Source organism: Blennius ocellaris (genome assembly GCF_963422515.1).
Source record: "Blennius ocellaris genome assembly, chromosome: 7".
Classification (NCBI taxonomy): domain Eukaryota; kingdom Metazoa; phylum Chordata; class Actinopteri; order Blenniiformes; family Blenniidae; genus Blennius; species Blennius ocellaris.
This window is the reverse complement of record NC_137656.1, coordinates 7,212,457-7,224,955: the sequence shown is the minus strand read 5'-3', so window position 1 is coordinate 7,224,955 and position 12,499 is coordinate 7,212,457. Positions and strand designations below refer to the sequence as shown.

At 37.5% G+C, this 12,499-nt stretch overlaps 1 protein-coding gene across 1 annotated transcript; it reads left to right on the top strand.

Moving 5' to 3' along the window:
* Positions 1–257: 257 nt before the first annotated feature.
* On the top strand, positions 258–11,563 carry nipsnap1 (nipsnap homolog 1 (C. elegans); the record flags this gene model as incomplete). Its single annotated transcript, XM_080499954.1, has 10 exons — positions 258–436; positions 3,517–3,644; positions 5,121–5,166; positions 5,642–5,736; positions 6,550–6,620; positions 7,430–7,570; positions 7,973–8,004; positions 8,096–8,190; positions 9,094–9,177; positions 11,499–11,563. 10 exons carry the CDS (start codon positions 258–260, stop codon positions 11,561–11,563), a joined length of 936 nt encoding a protein of 311 aa, XP_080356080.1.
* Between the last annotated feature and the right edge of the window lie 936 nt (positions 11,564–12,499).

Below are 12,499 nucleotides of genomic sequence, written 5' to 3'. Positions count from 1 at the left end.
GCATTTTCAGTGGCTCTTAGCACTATTGTTGCATAAACAGACACCCCAAATACAACCATAGCTCTGTATTTTCACTTGAAATTATTTTGTCAATAGGGCCAAAGAGAGCTTGGCGAATCATACTATTCTTAAAACTACATACAAAATCAAAGTGAGTAGTGACTGAATCAAGTTAAATAAGTTTTTTCAACGCAAATGAAATCACATAACGTTCATTGCTATTGACCTAAGCATTCACAGAGAGGCACTCTGGCCTGATGGGGCCTGGCCTGGTCACGTGCAGGCAGGTAAACATTAACAAACATGAACGTGCAGAGCCTGTTTACGTGTCAGAGCGTGCAGTCACCTCACAGAGGAACATGGCCACCAAGACCTCTGCATGGACTGCAGGACACATGTTGTACAGGTGTTCTTTTGGTCTGCAACAAGCCACCAGGTAATGAAAAAACACCTTTTTTTAAAAACAAATTAAATAATAATGATAATAAGAATTAATTAACTTTTTACCTTTGTGCTAAATTTCAACTTGTACAGAAGTTACAATGAGCAGTAAATGCAACTGAAACACAACCTAAATCACTTTCGATGTTTATTATATTGCATGATTTGTATATTTTGTTCTCATTTATTTCATTTATATAAATGTCCCTAATTGATTTTCATGTTTTTCTTTATTTTTTTACGTGTGGCCAAAACAAAATCAGATCACCAAAATGTTTGAATAAAATAAGTATAATTCACAAATTACAGCAAGAGGAAATCAATTAGGTTCTAGAATACATTAGAAATTAATGCATAGCTATATAAATGAACCATAAAAAGTTATTAAAAAAATCACCCATATAGCATAATTGTTCTTCTAAATGTATTTGGACTAAATCCTTTTGTCCATTCAGCCACAAAATGCATCAGAGTTCTTTAATACTTTAATGTACGCTCTGGTTATTGACGCAGCCTTTTGTCAACCCTGCTTTAATCATTTGCAGGACCTCTGAACTTTGTCCTGTAAAACTGCAATCGGCCGAGCTACCTCCTAGATTACAACACTTTCTCTCCCTGAGCTTCCACCCCATTACTTACTGTAACATCACTCACAACCCATTGCTTTTCTTTCATGGTATATATACTTTGTGATTGTTCAAGAAAGTGCCATGGGGCATCCAAATTTAATTATTGTTTCCAGTCATCGCCCATAAAGTTATTAGAGAGAGGTCTTACTGACTATGAAAGTTTTAGGAGTTCAGAATAACCAAAGAAAGCGCTTGTGGATGAACAGATGGCTTTGAAAGCTGTAAATTGAAGTAGCATATGCACAATTATAGCTCCATAATCCGTAAGTGGAAATACACCAGTAATGCAGTCTGCTGCTGACACTTAACATCCTGCAGAAGCAAGAATTTGAGGTTAATGTGTCATTGAAGCAGATTTAAAAGGGCTTAAAAACATGTTAATTTATAAAAAGCTCTGAAAGTCCTTGAAATGGATGTCTTCCTAAGCATGGCAGCTCTGCTTCAACACTGGATACTGTTGTGTTTGATGGCTCTCATTTTGTGGCCACATTCTATCAAACAGTAATACTTTCTATTGTACAGTTCTAATCTTCCTTCACTCTACCCTCAAAAAGCAGTCATATACAATTTCAACCTTATGTTTAATTGAAAATAATACAAAGACTGTATATTAATTGTGCATGAATCATGTTGCAACAGGAAGGGCATCCTGGGAAATATATAAAAACTAGCCACGTCTCCAGCATGATTTTGGAGGACAAGCTGTGACAACCACTGTAAGATAGGAGCAGCTGAAGAGGCGCAAAAAAAGATGAATTATTCTCGAAAGATTACACTCATTGATCCAGCACAACAGCTCTGCCATAAATTCACATAGAAGACAACCATAGTTCAGATAACCTGAAAAATTATTACATGAATCTCTCACTGTAATATCGCCAAGCTCAACACCACCGTAAAATTAAATCCTCTCTTATGATCTGAAACAGTGAGTATTATTACTTTTCTAAATGAAGAATTAATCCAGAAATAATGTGCACATTACCATTAGAGTGCAAAAAACCCAAAATGGTTGGATAAGAGCAACAAAAGATGAGAAAAACTTGGTGGAAACTCTCACAGGTAATAAAGATTATCAGCAGTAGGTTACAAAAATGTTCTAGATTGAATATGATAAAATAGTGAAACCATTTTCTAAGCTTTCCTCCCAAGAATCGCAAATCATTTTGTCATCGATTAGGCTGGATATCATAAATTTTCATAGTCTTTGTATGAAAAGAGCATGGCCACACAGTAATACAGATTAACCCTGATCTTTGATCTTCCTGGCACTGCGTTATTAATGACACACTCCATTGTGTCGATATCCTTCCGGAAACACTTCAGCAGACCTTCCGCTGTTTTAAGATTCAAGACACAACAACAGCATTTATCCCCAAGGGTATTTCTGTCATTTAGCAGCCATTTGAAGGAAAAATTAATAAGACAGAAACCATTAGAGAACCATAACATGTTCAGGTTTTCAATTGTCTGAGCCACATCGTGAGCAGCTTGGTGGTGCATTAAAAACTACATTACGCGAAAACAAGATCCGGGTCTCCACTGAGCCTGGTTTCTTTCAAAATGGTCACACAGAGGGACAAAGGTGATCGACCTGCAAGGGGAATATGCAAACAACACACAGAAAGTCGTTTCAGATATCAATGCTTCCATATCAAGCATCAATGCTGACACAAAGTGAACAATGCAGGAAGCTTTATTAGAGTAATCACAGGTTTTGTGAGTGAACATACACTGCTTCTACCTCTTCTTCCTCGTGCTCACATCAGCAAGAAAGCCCAACAGTAGTGGAAAAAAATTAGCTGACCACATCGGCTCAGTTCAAACTGAAAACACTTTGTAAAGTTATTCAGTAAACCTTGTACTCCTCACATCCCACACACTTCCCGAGTGCTAAGTGAAGAGCTGACTCAGCACATAGCTGGTATTTTCAATTAAACGCGGGGTTTAAATGATTTACACATCAGTGCACATCCCGCTTTTTTATTAACATTGTACACAAACTATGTTTTTGGGCGTACATTAAGGTCGCTGCCGCAGAATTTGCAGTGGGGATAGTCCTTGATTGCTTATGTAGCTCGATTATGCTCGTCTGCACTTTATATCGTTTGGAGCAGCCCTTTGAAAATACCATTCAATTCCTACTTTTCTAAATCTCTTATGCTGATCTCAATTTATTCCAATCGTCTTTGAAGTGCATGGTAAAGACACAAGCTGTCGCTTTCAACTCACTCTCTAATACCATAAGCATATTCCTGCATTATCAAGTGATCCAAGCATGAATATCTGTTATTCCATATGTCACGCACATTTCAATGTGTCCTTTTAAAGTCGATCTTCTGTGCAACAACTTCTGCATTTCATGTTTCTTGTTCTTTTTTTGTAGTTTTTTTTCTTCCCTGCTTGGAGCCTTTGTGAAACTTGCTTTCATTTCGCTTGTGTGTAGGAGGTTTTCAGAGCGTGGGGACAATGGCTGGTTGCGATCCTTATTGAGGCACAAAGTTGACGCCAGGAAAGACGCTCACTCCAACCTGCTGTCCAAGACAGAGGACAGCAACCTGTACAAAATTCAGTGTAAGCCCGCAGTTCTTTCATGTACACGTGGCTGCACTTTCTCTGTTATCCACTTACTTTTTTTTCATTATAATGAAATGGATTTTGTTTTGTGTTTCGACAGCCCATCATCTCTTTGTCTCTGCACACAGCCGCTAAATAAATCATGCTAATTAAATTCAGCCCATGCACGACTTGGTGACCTCACAGGAGAGCAACACAGGAGACAAACAGAGGCTGTTTGTTGTTGTCTGTCATTGTGACTGACAGGGTCCTAAAAACTCCACCAGAATATTTTGTTACCTCTCAGTTTAATTTGTTTGTTAAATGGTAATAAGACAGTTTGAAGAAACATAATAGCGTCACAACAGAAACCTCCAGCAAGCGGATTGATATCACATCTTACATAACATGGTGTTATACGTTTACTGCATGCACTGTATAATGAAAGCATGGGTTTATTCCTACCCTGTTCATCTCATCATTATTTGAAATAATAGTCACAAGTTTAAAAAATAAATAAATAAATAAAAAATAAATAATAATAATAATAATAATAATAATAATAATAATAATAATAATAATAATAATAATAATAATAATAATAATAATAATAATAACAATATCCAGGCATTATTAACTGACATACCGACAGGGAACATTTTTTAATTGTTTACAAAAATAACTTTGCATGCACCCTTTCATCCTTTTATATAATAATGATTTATTGCAAATTTATTAACACAATGGGAGTAAACATGGGATTTGTTAGCTATTTTTTGCTCTCATGTGATTGCTTCTAACTCATAAATGGGACTTTCCTAACGAGTGTGATTTGAAAATCCGCCCACATTTTTTGTGAACTATTAACGTATGATTAGTTTACCCATAATGTGTTGTCATGCATTCTGCATGCCAACAATATAAGGTTTTTTTCTTTTTTCTTTTACATTTTTGGAACAGATTTAACAGTAATGCACTCAAAGATCTGTAAATTGAGCTGTCAAAAACAAAAGCAATTGTTTCCATAATTTGATCAGAGTTGGACAGTTAAAGTGGCCTCAGGAGAACCAACATTGTGTCACTAGCCGTTTGCTATTAAACAGACCGCAACAAGTTATCCGATAACAAGCCTGTGAAGTTTTGTAACAGCACAACGATTTGTCTACTCTTCTTGAGAGTCTGCCGTGATAACTGTCTGTCTCTCCGAGAGAAATCTATCACTCTTGAAGGGCTTTGATCTTTTATGTGGCGTACATCACACCATGTGGGGATTTCAATTTGAACACTGTCAGCCGTAGCCTATAACCCACTGCAAGCGAATCAGTTTTGTATATAAAGTCTTTGTTGAATCGGAGTGTGAAATTACTTTGTTGAAGAATATGACTGTTGCCTCTATTTTCTTTCTCTCTAGTTTTTTTGGGGTTTTTTTTTTAAATAACATTCCCATTTCTGATAAGTCTGCTTCTGACACTTTCTTTTTATTCTTTTCTGCAGTTCACAATGTCAAACCAGAGTGCCTGGAAGAATACAACAATCTACAGTAAGTGCATCAACTGCCTGACAACCTTTTCTTTAATTAACTTCAATTTATATGCAACATTTGCTGGTTTTTATGACTTTTTTTCCTTTTTTCAAACCTACATTCTCACAACATTATTCTATATAATGTGTTGGACAGATAGCTTAACAGACATTTGAAGCCAAGGACCAACTAATTAGATTTTTTCTGATGACAATACAGGTTTAGGTTTCCCCTCATTAGTGGGAATGACTATATTCCGTGGTAATGTTATTCTTGTAGGATCGTAAGATTAATTGAGCATACAATTGAAGTAATACAGATAATATGTTTTAGTTTAAGGCCACGTTGGGTGAAGTTTTATGGAAGGTATTTGTTTTTTTTTATTCTACTCTGTCCCAGAGTGGCATCAAGTTCTTTATTGGGATAAAGGGACAGCATGTGTTAAATGAACTCTCATAATGTGCATGCTCACTTGTTTGGATATCCACCTCAGGGTTGAAGTGCAGGACAAGCTAAGCCAGGATCCGGATTTCCCCTGTGAGGTGGTGGGAAGCTGGAATACCTGGTATGGCGAGCAGGATCAAGCTGGTGAGTGACAGAGGATACGAACTGTAACTGCACTACTTTTAGCAGTAACACACAAGTGATATACACTGAATACTAGAAATGAGTAATGCAACTTCAACAGCAAAAAGATATCTCAGTTACTTGGAAATAAGTTAGAGAGCTGCTGTCTCAAACCAAAGCTTACTGTCTTGGTGGTTACTGTTTCACTAAACCTCTGTTTACTCCTTGATTGGAGGTGTCAAGTCAAATTAAATCCCATTATCCCTTATTCACTGTAGTTCTGATGCATTAGTAGTGTTTGATAAACATTATCTTATCAGTTAGTAGGTATTTTTTTTCAAGAACCTGAAACATTATGGAACATCTTCTTACGGATGTGACATTAGCTGAAATGAATTAAGTTAAGCAGTCATCAGATTGATAAGCTAATGTGCAATGCATCAAATCTGTGTGCACATTATTAAGAGTGATGGACACAGTTGTAAGTTTAGCATACTTGAAGACTGTAAGAGTAATTAGAGGTATCTTGCCCTCACACTGCTTGTGACTGATGACATCTGCTGTGTGAGCACAGTTACATTCATTTTATGACTCAAGGCCTCATAAGAACTTATTTTAATGGCTGTAGTGCAGCTACTGGAGTTTTCTGCAGAAACCTCCATGTCGACAGAGACTTTTGTTCTCCATATTCGAATTTACAGTGTCCACCAAGAGCATTAAGCGGCTTCAAAAAAAAGGGAGCTCGCAGTGATGGATGTTGTGCGTCTGAGCTTGTGTGGGTGGCCTCACCCTTTATACAGTGCTGCAGTGACACCTGCTGTTGTTTTCTCCTAGTGCATCTTTGGCGATACAGAGGAGGTTACCCAGCTTTGACTGAATGCCTGCAGAAGCTGAGAGAAAACATGGTAGATGTCTTTATTTTACAAGCTTTAATGACTTTAAACTGTCCTCAAATAGTGTCTTCATCTATTGCCCGGGCTCTGCTGGATAAAGTGGGAATGCTGTAAAAAGGACATGATGCTTTATTGTACAGATTATTTAAAGCTCATTGGTTATTAAACAATAACTCCAAAGTATCTCATTTACGATAAATCTTAGTGAATTTCAGAAGTATATGCTCATTTTGAATGTATTATCAGCAAAAGAATAACAGAATATGAGAAAACAACATGTTATGCCAAGAAAATCTTTAAATATTAAGTTATTAAACTTGTAGATGTAAAAGAGGTTTTTTAAAGGCTGTTTGATTCTTCACAAGCAAAGTTAAAGAAATTACATTTTTCTCTTTGAAAGACAAAATGGTTTTTCTATATATAATATAATTCTAACAAAACTGAAAGAGCAAAACATGGGCTTTGTCTGTCGTTAATCCAGCACCAGAAAATGGTTAAACAAAATTCATCAACAAACAGAGTATTCTTGGATTTCCATTTAATTCAATTTTTAACTTCAATGACCGTGTCAGTTGTGTCACAAAGTTGTTTTTTCATCAGTTAAAAAAAATTATGCATCCATTTCTCTCGCCGAAAGAAATTTTAATCCATGTCTATCTTTCACATCAGGTCACCTATGACAATGCTAGTTTAGTGTATTTACATGACATGATATTAATAGGAAGCAACTCGCCTTATCAAAACAGAGACACATTTTTACTTCAGATATAAGAAGTACATTGGATAGTTCATCTGTGTCTGTTTTTAATTACCATTTTTAGGAGTACAGAGCGTTTCGGAAGGAGAGGGCGAAAATGTTGGTTTCAAGGCGAAACCAGCTGCTTCTGGAGTTCAGTTTCTGGAATGAACCTTCTCCCAGGAAAGGGCCAAACATCTATGAGATGCGCACCTACCACCTCAAGGTACTGACATCTTTTCCACACATGCAGTAAAAACAATGATGTTTTTAACATCTATTAAACGTGATCTATTAGAGCTGAATAGACTCCAAATGACAAGTCAGCCAGAAAGCGGGACTGAAATTGAATCTATTATCATAAGCAGATAGGATTCACTGTTCTACATCTTCGGTAAAAATGGCCTCTTGTTGCCAAACATTTGACTGTTGTTTCCAATAATCTTTCACCTTTGGCACATTCTTCAATCTGCTTTCCCAAAGCTGCATGAGTAATTTTCACTGACTCACTCAAACAAAGATGAGCACAATCACACTTACAATGAAATCTGTGTGAAGTTGAAAATCACTGAGTTATGAATAGATTTTTGGTTTTGGTGATATTCAACATGTCCTGCATGTGTTTCAGCCTGGAACCATGATTGAATGGGGAAACCACTGGTGAGTTGAATATGAAGGATTTCCACTGTTTTCCTTGTGGTAAGTTTTCCACTGCTTTTGTCACTGCTGCAAGTAACCCTTCTGCCAACAGGGCGAGGGCCATTCAGTACAGGCAAGAGAACAATGAGGCAGTGGGAGGGTTCTTCTCCCAGATTGGTGACCTGTACGTCGTTCACCATTTGTGGGGTGAGTTGAGACGTGTGCTCCAAAGAAGGTTGTATGTTCCCTGAAATGTAACAAAAAAACCTAAAACATAATGTGAGGTTAAAAAACACACACACACACACACACACACACACACACACACACACACACACACACACACACACACACACACACACACACACACACACACACACACACACACACACACACACACACACACACACACACACACACACATATATATATATGTGTTTATAGTGTAGCACATGAGACTTTTTACAATGAGGCCATGCTGTTTGAAAACTGTGATTTAGTATTTTCTCTGCAGAAATATACCCGACGCCCCGATAAAAATATATTATTACACCATCTGCTGACTTGTTCAGGGTGAAATGTTTACTTTCAAGCTGTTAATTCAGACAATGTGGTGATGTATTGATATTTTCTTCATCTATAGATAGCCCCCTTTCTGCATAGCAAAGTTATAAATCACATTTGTGGATGAAGCCAGAAACTATATTCACAGATAATAGTTTTTGCATCATCTGCCTAATCCCATGCAGTTGTTTACACCACCAATTGCATGTTTCTTATGCACCATTGGCTGAGGACAGTGAAATAATTGACAAACTGCCAAATGTTTCTTTACTATAAATACATAAAACAGGAGCTTTCAAGTTTGGATTCTATTAAGGAACACAAAAGCATACTTCAGGAATCCAAAAAGTCTAAAATAATTTTCTAAAAAGCATTAGAGTTGATAAAAGTTTAAATCAGGATAATAAGAGAATTCATGTCACCAAATAAGCAATACAGTGTCTGTATGAAAGGCCACTATGATTGTTTTGTAGTTTCAGGTGACAGTGACACACAATGTTTAATTAGGCTTCCATAATTACACAATTTTATTATTATTTTTTTCAGCTTATGAAAGCCTCCAGTCCAGAGAAGATACACGAAACTCTGCCTGGCTGAAGGAAGGATGGGATGCAAATGTATATTATACAGGTGAGACGGAAGCAATCATCCTACACTTACAGTCTATGTACCTACACATAATGAGTGTCTTATATGTACTTCTACCAGGCAGTCAAAGCTGCTGTCATGTCATTTCACCAGCAATCGTGGAAGTCTGCTTTGTGTGTGTGTGTGTGTGTGTGTGTGTGTGTGTGTGTGTGTGTGTGTGTGTGTGTGTGTGTGTGTGTGTGTGTGTGTGTGTGTGTGTGTACTGCAGATGCTTCGTTGTTGTAGTAGGCATTTACATCTATTGTTGGCAGGTTATTTAGTTTATTGAAATATTTATTGTTGTTGCATGATTTAGACACTTGGTGGAAGTAGTTGATCACAGGTTGTATAAGTTAAGCCTCATTTTCACTGCACAGTAAGTTGTGATGTGGTACAGGATGGGGTTTCGTGCGTATCCACTGACGGAAGTTGTGGATGTCACCAAAAGTAACGTACCCAACCGTTACCATTATTCATCATCCTTCCATTGGGGTACCCAGCACTATGGAACAGGTCCAATAAGGAGGAGCACAATTACGTCCATCTCAACAATCCCACAATATTTAAATAGCTCATTGGCCTTATGAAATCTCTGTTGTTGTTTGCTTACTCCACTTTGCAAACACTGGTTGTTGTGTTAACTCGTTTATTTAATTTTTAGGCCGCGGAGCTGCGGCCACAACTTCCGCATTGGTCCCAAGAGAGCCGAGACCTATAATGCATAATGTCGTCTATGTTGTTGCCAACATTTTAACTGAACTCTCGGTGATGGGACCGCACAACAGAGTTGGGTCTGGGTACGCTTTGTTTTACCGTCCTGTCTCATCACATTCTGTGCAGTGCAAACGAGGCTTTCGAGGGCACAGGTCAAAGGAAGAGGAGGGCACACGTACGGGGAGAGCGAACGGTTCTCATCACCAGATCAGCAAACATATAGGAAAAACATACAACTTTCCATTGGAAAACCTGTTATGTTAATCAGTTGCTATTTGTCAAATAAACATTGAACTCAACTACATGAGGACTGATTGGAATACTTGGGTCTGCGTGGGTTCACTCCATTCCACCTGTGCAGTAATGACATTACCTCAACACTGGCACTTTAGAAAATTGTCTTTACATACACACACACACACACACACACACACACACACACACACACACACACACACACACACACACACACACACACACGCACACACACGCACACACACACCTCTCAATGTGTCTTAATACAGGTATTTCCTTGCACCTGTCTGACATTTTGCCTGCAGCTCCAGGCAACCTGCTCATCTTCCACTTTCGCCATTAGACACTGTGCACAGTGTCAGAAGCCAAATGCATTTTAACGGCGTCACCGAAGACCTCTGAGAACAAATCTATCAGGCTTTAAATGTTTGCTATATTTAGAACTTTTTCCAATGCTGCCAGGTGTTTGGAGCTGTGACTCTGTGCACATCGGAGCTATCAGGCTCCATTGACATAATCCAACGAACCACTCGAGTCACTGATCCGGCTCTGCCACAGACAGTGTGTTTTGGAGCTTTAAACAACGGGAGCTTGATGAACAAAAACCTTTAGTTTGCTTTAGGTGTGTTAAAAATGTGAGTTTGTGTCATGTCTGCAGAACTGATGATTCTTGCAGCACTTTAACTAGATAATATCACAGCAAATGAACAATCTGTATAAAACTACAAACAACAACAAAACTAAGAATTTTCTTCCCATTTTCTTGCTAATTATCAACTGTTATGTTACAGGTATATTGTGGTTATTTGGATTAGCGGAAGATTGTCATACCATCTGCTGTGTTGTGGACTCAAATAATGTGCAAAATCTTTAATGGAGTCACAGTGATGTGAACAAATCCATGGACTCAATACACTAACAACTTGACCTGCTTTATTTTTATATCTGGAAACAAATCAAAACACAGAGGGACACAGAGTTGTAACTTGGGCTGCAACTACTCATGATTTATTGGAGACACTAAAACACAACAAGTTGGTACTTTGGTTTCACAAGTGTTAGTTTCACAAAACTGCAGACAGTGATTGATTACTCCAACCAGAACTAAAATAAGACACACACATTGAAGGCTTCTGTCACTTTTCTCAAACTTACTGATTCAAAGTGAATTATGACACTATTTTGTGTAGGAAAGTCAAATCAGGGGAACTTTTGAACAAAATTCAAGATTTTTTGAAAATGTGTTTACAAATGCTATTTGCTGCTTGGCAATTTAACGTTTTGTAAATACAATTTGTTTAAATAACTTAAGGAAGAAGCAAGACTCTCCAACTTGTTTTTCTCTTTGTCCACAGTGCCTCTGATCAGAAGTGTGGAGTCCAGAATAATGATTCCAACTGCCAGCTCGCCATTACAGTGAGGTGACTGACTGCTCACTGATTGGTTCACTCCACTCTTCTACTCTTTTTTGTTTGTTTGTTTTAATCTGCTCAAAATTAAATTTCTGATTATATATTTGCAAACCAATGATGTAGGATTTACTCAGGTTTAGGTCAAATATGTGAAGAAACAAATGATACATGAACCTAATTGTATGATGCATGGCTATGATTGACACATAACATGTTTCTGCCTTCAGCTTATATCCTGACTGTGTGCTTAGTATCATGGACATCAATCACACTGAATGAGCTAGCACAACAGTGAAACGCCTGCTTGATATAATAAAAGCCTACCTCATTCTTTGTGCTTACGATCACCTTAATGTATTACCATTATACTGATGAAATATTTCAGTAAGACGTGCAAAGAGTCCAACTGGAACAAATGTGTTCCTTCTGAACATTGAAATGCTGTTGTGTGGTTGTTGTCTGCAGATTCCACACCAGATGTACAGACATAGACTCTTGGATGTGTCAGTCATTAGTATTTCAAATACCTTATCAATATCTGCTGTGATTTTGACATGTATCCTCCAATTGCACAAGAACAGTACTTTAATAATTATTAAAACTGTACACAGAGACATAAACATTAACTCCAGTCATCCTCTAGTCTAAAGCCTTGACTGCATCTTCATTGTCTCGTTTTTGTGTCTTTGTTAGGGTGTGTTTCGTAATTTCTACATGATCACGTCAAATCTCTCTTTTTTTTTTAGTTTACTCCACTGTAGTTGCATTTTGTCTTGTTTTTAATCTCTGTTGTTGTTTTGCATGAATTTGTGACTTTTTATGGTTGTTTCATGCCACTGTGATCCCTTGGGTGTGCACTTGGTGGGATCAATCAGTAACAATTGAGCATTTGAAACATGTGTTATTGTGATTAAACAATTATAATAAAATATGATCACTAATTA